The sequence below is a fragment of the Hordeum vulgare genome, chromosome 1H (genome assembly GCF_904849725.1).
Source record: "Hordeum vulgare subsp. vulgare chromosome 1H, MorexV3_pseudomolecules_assembly, whole genome shotgun sequence".
In the NCBI taxonomy this organism is placed as follows: Eukaryota; Viridiplantae; Streptophyta; class Magnoliopsida; order Poales; family Poaceae; genus Hordeum; species Hordeum vulgare.
The window spans coordinates 332,370,087-332,378,200 of record NC_058518.1 but is presented as its reverse complement, the minus strand read 5'-3'; the positions used below and the strand labels follow the sequence as shown (position 1 = coordinate 332,378,200).

General features: G+C 48.5%; 1 protein-coding gene across 1 annotated transcript; it reads right to left on the bottom strand.

Moving 5' to 3' along the window:
• Window positions 1-247: 247 nt before the first annotated feature.
• On the bottom strand, window positions 248-1,126 carry LOC123410425 (auxin-responsive protein SAUR32-like). The gene has a single exon (XM_045103370.1). It carries the CDS (start codon window positions 876-878, stop codon window positions 516-518), a length of 363 nt encoding a protein of 120 aa, XP_044959305.1. The 5' UTR covers window positions 879-1,126; the 3' UTR covers window positions 248-515.
• Between the last annotated feature and the right edge of the window lie 6,988 nt (window positions 1,127-8,114).

The window sequence follows — 8,114 nt, the reverse complement described above, 5'->3', positions numbered from 1 at the left end:
TGTGTTGTGAATTGTGCCGTCTGACACGTATTTATTGGTGCGAGACATTACTACTTAAGACAAAGTATGCTTTCCATCTACTTTTTCAGATGCATTTATTGACAATTTCCTTTGTAATTTCCCGTCAAAAGACTGGGGCGTATAGATGTTTGATGAAATCGCGTAGACAAGCAACAATATATTCCCTCACTTTTTCTGCGGAGAGCATCAAATTGACATGACAAAAGGGAAAAAAGAAGAGACAGAATTAAGCTAGTAACAATTATATTATCTCTTTACACTTGGATCATAATTTGTCGTCGTCATCAACATCGAATTCGTCCTCCGGCCGATTCTCCCAGCACAAACCAAACCAATCGAGAACAGCCATAACAACCCAACACCGAATTGAAGATGGAGAGCGGAGGGGCGAAACAAACCAGCCAGCTAGCACCTAGCATACGGGAGAGAACTACTCAACCAACCAACCCTAAAGAAACAGCAAGAAGAAGCGAACCCCTCGATGGATCCACGGGTCAGGCGCGGAAGCAGCCGACGAAGCGCGGCAGGTGGAGGTGGCCGTGGGAGTGGGCGGTGGTGGCGCCGCAGTCGAGGTCGACGAGCTGGTGGCCCTGCACGCCGAGGTCGCGGTCGATGAGTTGCTCGACGTGGACGAAGCGGTCGACGCGGCAGGGGATGGCGATGGCGCCCTGGTGCCTGAAGCCGTACTCGCGCTCGGCCTCGTCGAGGAGGGCCCCGAAGAGCGGGTGCTTGAGGTGGTCGAGCGGCACGGCGAAGCGGCGCTGCTCCTCCCCCTCGGCCCCCACGCGCACCGTCACGCACCCCTTGGGCGCCACCATCTCCGCCCTGTGGTGCTGCTGCTGCTGCCTGAGGTGCATCGGATCGATCGGAGGCGAGGACCGGACGAGGGCTTCTGGTGAAGAAGGAGGAGGGGAGAGGGAGATCGGTCGAACTCGAGAGGGTTAGGAAGAGAAGGGCCAGGGGTCGGAGCTGGAGATGGCGAGGCGGAAGACGGTGAGGGAGGAGTCGCGGAGGGAGGTGGGCACGTTGGACATGGTTGGTTTCCCTTGTTTTGCTGTGGTGATGGTCGTTGTTGGCGAGGAAGAAGAGGGGGAGGTTTGGGAGGCGAGGGAGCCCCCCTTTTATAGCGGCCCAGGCCAGGAGCCCCCGGCGCGGCGCGGTGCGGGGTTGGTAACCTGGCACGCGCTGGCCGTTCCCTTCCCGTGCCCGTCCCGTCTCCGTTACCCGAGCGAGCCCGGACCCGTGGAGACGCGACCGACCTCGCGTGGGCGGTGTTTCTTTGGGCAGAAGGAAGGAAGGAAGGAAGGGGAGGGTGGTCAGGTCAGGTCAGGCCGGGGGTGCGCGTGGTTGCGGTTGCGGTTGCGGTTGCGGCCAGGGGCGGCCGGTCTGGGTTCAGATGAGGATGCAGGCCTGGCGGTTACGATTTGCTTGGCTCGGTCTTGGGACTCTCGATATCATTTTTTTTTTTGAGATCTCTCGGTTTGTTATTGTTTTCTCGCGTGTACTATTTGGTTTCTCTCTCTCGGTTTGGGGTTGACTTGGCTACGGGGAGGAAGAGGAAGAGGAGGTGGCCGTATGTATGCTTGGGATCCAATCGACGGGTTCGTTCGAGGTGGATAATAACGGAGAAGGATATTCTTCTCTGGCATATAACGGTTCGGCCGGATTCTTTGGCCGAGACGCTGAGGTATTCGTTCGTTCGCTCGCTCGCTCGCAAAGTTTGCAAGTTGACCGGAAATATTCTATGCAGGCGTCACCAGCTGTACCGGATTCAGACACTTGCGTATGTATTGTATGACAAAAGTCCGCTCTGAATTCTCATGTATCTTACGCTCTTATTGCTGCCCCCGGTCTCTAGAATAGTATTAATAATAATATTTATAATAAACACGATCTCAAACAAAACCATAACAACCCGACGGCGGTGAAGGCAAATGGTGCCGGCCGTGGCATCTATGTTTCCTGATCGAGCGCACAGCGGTAATCACGGGGCTATGAAGGAAACAGTTTACCTTGCACTAAGATACGCGATGGGTCCACGTTGCCGTACCTAGGGTTCGTCCGCCAGTCGTGTTGACCGGCTGCTCTAAATACTATTTTTCCCGATCTCTTAATCCGGGTTTTCTCTCTTTCACTGGTCGCTTGATTGGTGTTTTTTTTAATATTTTAATCTAAGATCAGGTTACGTCGTCCATCGCCATCGTCGACACATGCGCACCTCTACTTCAACAACGATGCGACCCCGGCCTCTTCTTCAACCGGAGGCCTCTTCTTCAACCAGAGGGCCTCGCGCACCCCGTGGACCCATCGCGTATCTTAGTGCAAGGTAAACCGTTTCCTTCATAGCCCCGTGATTACCGCTGTGCGCTCGATCGGGAAACATAAATGCCACGGCCGGCACCATTTGCCCGACGGCGGTCATGGAGACCGAACTCCCCGAAGGCGGCGTGTGGGGCGGAAGCGGCGGGCGGCGGCTTGGTCTAAGAACTTGCGACGCATACCATGTTGAAGGGAGAGAGAGATTTGTGAAATAGTTGTTGTATTGCTTGAGCCTCATGAACATTTATATAGAAATACAATGATTAACTTAAAGTACAAGACAAGGTAAAAAAAATCCTAGTCTATCTCATATTTTCTAATAACCAATATACTCAACAATAAGGAGTAGACGAAAGGTTAGGTCATGTTTGCGTCTTAAAATTCAGCTTTGCTCTAAACAACCCATGTCAAACGGGGCAGCTTCATAACATATTGCTCCATAAAAAATAATTAGAATATAAGGTACAATTTCGTGTTTTTTGTAAAAAAATTTAAGAGGTGCATTAAAAAATATAGAAGCTGGAGTTGGAAGAAAATTACCCACCATCGTTTTTCCCACTCATCCAATCGAATATCCTTTTTATCAAATTTTTCGTTATTGAAGCTGAAGCTAAATGGAAGCCAAATATTCTTTGTAAAATAGTTATAACTTTTGTATGAAACTGCTCCAAAATGAATTTGATCGAGCAGAACTGATTTTTATGAAGCAGAGCAGTCCTAACAAGTGCATCAACGTTCAATCCATATATGTTTGTTTGAGAACAAAATCAAAAGATTCCCCAAAAAGAAAAAGGAATATAATGATGCAAATTCATCCAAGGCTCTCTCATAAAATTCCACAGCTCCCAGAAAAAGAAGAAGAGAAAACAAATACTTACAGTTCATGTTCTATTTTCACACATTAGCTAAACATTGATCGACGGACTTTTAGCAAATGGGTCAGCCGATTTTGAGACACTCAATAATTCGCTGGAGGAAGGCTGGAGGGGAGGGAAGGAGAATGAAGTTGCTCGCTGGAGGGCTTACCCTAGTATCGATCTTAGGTCTAGGGTAGGGGACGGTGGTCGACGATGGTGTTGGGGGCGGTGGTGTGGGGCTTCGCCGTAGGAAACACTTGGCGCGGGGGCCTAGAGGAATTGTCGGGTGTGAGAGTCAAAACCAGCAGACCTCCGGTAGAAAGGCCCCAGCTGTGAGATCGGATCGAGGGTAAGAAAAGACAAAGAACATGAAGGCTTTTACCAAGGTTCGGGCCCTTTCGATGGAGGAAAAACCCTACGTCCTGCTTTTGTTGTATTGTTGTTGTAGCAATTACATAATTGATCTACCTCAAGATCGTGAGATTGTGGGCTAAACCCTAGGGGTTGAGATGTTGTGTATGGATATCCTCTACGGGATAAACCCCACAGTTTGAATAGGCACCAGGGGTATGTAGGGTTACAGAAATGTCGATTACCATCTACAGATTACACGCCGAACGAATTGTCCTTTACTTGAAGTGCACGCCAAGCCATGGTAGAATCCTAAGTATACATGCTTCATCATGAGGCCTCTAGAGTCCTTCTTCTTGATGGCCCCCCAACCCGACCCATGGGCTAACCCACCTAGGCTGGGACCTAGCAGTCTAGGACTCCTTGAGTAGCCTCCGAACTAGTCTTCAACGCCAAGCTTGAAGATCTTCATCGAATAATCTTCTTCGGTCTTCGACTCGATGGACAAGTTCAATAGCTTTCCAGTAATCTCCACGATACCTTCTTTTATCCAAAGCATTTTGCCTAAGTCCGAGGATCGAAATCTTACCAGTCCTGGAATAAGGCACTGCCTAGTTTTTTTCCGGATCATCATATTAATGACATCATGCCCATAGGCCATAACTTACTCGAAATCTGGTTCAAGGCGAATCTTGGCGTGTCGTATCAAAAAGGAGATCGTGCCCCACGTTTCAGGGGATATCATGAATCAAGTGTTATTCCGTACGCGTCCACAATGGCTCGATCCAGCCAAAACGTGGCAATTTCATCAACGCGGTTAAGGGGACCGTTCGCCTTTTCATCTAGCCTATAAAGGCCCCCCTTGGGGGGGGGGGTAATATCGGTGTCAAAACCGACATATCTGGTAGGGGGTCTCAAACTGTGCATCTTGAATTGATGGTAATAGGAAATGAAGGAGGCGGTGTTTACCCAGGTTCGGACTATCGGTGTCAAAACCGGCGGATCTCGGGTAGGGGCTTCGAACTATGGATCTTGGAACGCCGGGTAACACGAGACAGAGGAGATGATGTTTACCCAGGTTCGAGCCCTCTTGATGGAGGTAAAACCCTATGTCCTGCTCTTGTTTATATTGATGGTGGAGTATCAAGTTTAGAGTCGATCTACCTCGAGATCGTATGTTGTGGTCCAAACCCTAGTAGTAGTGAGCTTCACGTGTCGTATGAACTAAAGCCCTATGGTTTATATAGATACCGGGGGTGCTAGGGTTACATAACGTCGGTTACATCAGGGAGGAAACATGCGGATCACCACATGGCCATGGAGTGCACACCAAGTCTTCGGAAGAGTCCGTCTTGAATACATAATCATTTTATTTATCCTGAGTCCAATAATGATAATAGAACGGCCCAGGAGTTCGGCCTATGGAAATAGATAAGCCGTCCGAGGACCCCTTAGTCCCGGAATCCCTGAGTAGCCCTCGAAATGGCTTCCACGCCGTAGTGTTGATCTCCAGCTACTTCATGCATCCAAAGTCTTTGGCTTGCGGGGCGAGTTTTCGCCTTCTTACATTTAGCCATCAATAGTTCGACCACCGATGACCTACCTATTTTCGAATGATATATATATTTATATATATTCAAAAAGATAGATTTTAAATTCCTGTCTAACTGTTCGATGGAGAACAGTGTTTTTGTGTGACAACCTTTTTAACGAAAGGCCGCGGCTGGTCAAGACCAATGACCCACTACGAGAGCGTGGTTCGAGACAGACTTTATTGACACATTCCATTACGGAGATCGTGTCCCTATTTTTAGGGATATGGTTTATTACTTGGATTATTCCATGCACACATAAGCGCATGATTTTATCGGTAATGGCGAAGTTCACGGTGCATGTCACGCCCAAGATGCAACCCTATCCTCAATTTGGCACGAAGACCTCATGAGGGATAGAAGCGCATCTCGTCGTGTCGCAAGAATGGATATCGTTACAAGTACATGTACTGAAAAGAAGAGATATACATAAAGAGTTGGCTTACACTCGCCACAAGCTGCATCAGAGTCACAACAGTACATTACATAAACATCAAGAGTAAGAGCAGGGTCCGACTACGGACGAAAACAAACGAGAAAATAAGAACGACGTCAATCCTTGCTATCCCGGGCTGCCGGCGTGGAACCCATCCCAGATCGATGAAGAAGAAGAATAAGAAGCAACTCCAAATGAAAAATCAACGCGCTCGCGTCAAGTAACCTTTACCTGCACCTGCAACTGGTGTTGTAGTAATCTGTTAGCCACAGGGGACTCAGCAATCTCATTTCCAAAGGTATCAAGACTAGCAAAGCTTAATGGGTGAGGCATGGTTAAGTGGTGAGGTTGCAGCAGCGGCTAAGCATATATTTGGTGGCTAAACTTACGAGTACAAGAAATAAGAGGGGGAAGATCTACGCATAGCGGACGTGAGCTACGAATGATCAAATGAATGATCCTGAACACCTACCTACATCAGACATAACCCCACCGTGTCCTCGATCGGAGTAAGAACTCACGAAAGAGACAGTCACGGTTACGCACACAGTTGGCATATTTTAATTAAGTGAACTTCAAGTTATCTAGAACCAGTGTTAAACAAAGTTTCCACGTTGCCACATAACCGCGGGCACGACTTTCCGAAAGATTTAACCCTGCGGGGGTGCTCCAACTAGTCCATCACTAATTACCACAAGCCGCATAGAAATTCTCAATCACGAAGCTCGCGATCTCGTCGGATTCCCTATTGGAAAACCTCAACTCTGAGATTACCCAAAGCATCACCGGAATCCTGATGCACAAGATATCTCGTCAAAGGTAAAACTAATCCAGCAAGGCCGCACGTCGTGTCGACGATCCCGATAGGAGTCGCGTACCTCGTTCTCAGGACACAACGGATGAGCGATGGTTACCACGCCAAACGCCGAGTTGCCCCGGGTAGCGTTAATAAGCTGCTTTGTTTTGGACCAACACTCACGAGGAGCACTGGCCCGGGGGTTGATTAATTGTCCTCGGGTTAATTACTCCCTATGCAGTTCATTCGTGATTAGGCAAATGTAGTACCAAAGTTGGGCCTTGCCAGACCAGCTTTAATCTAAAACGAATTATCAAGGGGGTCCCCATAACAACCCCGATCGTGTTAGGATCGCTCATTTATGGAACATAACACCGGTAGCCGAAACTAAGGGGGCAAAGGTGGAACAAAACACCAGGCTAGAAAGGCCGAGCCTTCCACCTTTTACCAAGGATATAGGTCCATTAAATTAAATAGCATTAACATGGTGATAAGACAAGGAACCCATGTTATCACATGGAAGCATCTGCACCTGCAACTAGCAACGCTAACAACAAGGTTAAGCAAGCAGTAACATAGCCAATCAGTGGTTTGCTAGGTCGAACAGGTTGAAGGTTATCATGGCATTGTTGAGAGGCTGATATTTAACATGTGGTAGGCAACGAGACATAATCGATAGAAGCGATAAAACTAGCATGGCAATGATAGTAATGGTATCTAGGGAAATGGTCATCTTGCCTGAGATCCTCCTTGGAAGAAGAATAACTCGAAGAAGTCGGCGAACCAACGTAGTCGAACGGGTCCTCACATTCCGTCACGCTTGCGGAACTCTATCGAGACAGAGCAAACTGGAAACAAACATCAACACAGAAATTGACCACACGATGCACAACATGATGCAAACCTAATATGATGCATGAACAGATCAATGATGCAAGGCATCGCATGTCAATTCATCTCACGCAAACTCTACACATTAAGTGAAGCTCGATATGCAACAGGTTGCATATCGACGAAACTCCATGTTTAATTATTTAATTCACTCCCGTTAATTTATCGGCAAGATTAAATGTTTTTAACATGGCAAGGGGTGAAGCGAGATCCTACAGTCATCCTAGTCGGTTAACACGCGGAGCATAGAACAGAGCTACGGCACAAGAGGCATGCAACACACGATATCATGCCATGAATGCGTCATGCATGCGAGTTCAAACAACACGGCAAGAAGAGAAAGAAACAAGTGTCGCCACGGCGAGTGAGAGGGAACCATGGCGGCAAGACGGAAACGATGCCACGACAACGTTCCTATCCCGATAACTCGTCGAGTTATCGGTGCCACGATCTGGAAGCGTGTGCGGGAACGTTAAATAAAGATGGGGTGATCCCGTATCTCGGGTTCCCATGTGTCGGGGCACAACAAAAGTGAGACAACGTGCTACGGCAACATACGATGCAACACACGATACAACTCATACATCACATTCGTTCGTTACACGACACGTCTCATCGGTATACCTTCGACGCGTGCGATTCGAAGTGGATCGGTTCGTAGCGGACGTCGTGGAAGTAGTTGTCGTCGTGGAACTCGGGTCTCGTTGACGGTAGTCGTTCTCCAGTCGTCGTGGTTCACGTCTTCGGCGATGGTAGACGGGCACTAGGCGTTGGAAGACGGGGCTTCGGCGACGGTAGTCGAACTCATTCCGGGGGTCATCGAGGACGTAGACGGGTCTTCGGCGACGTCG

Bases quoted from the DNA above. Each gene is read 5' to 3' on its own strand.
- LOC123410425 (XM_045103370.1), bottom strand. From the start codon at position 878: ATGCACCTCAGGCAGCAGCAGCAGCACCACAGGGCGGAGATGGTGGCG.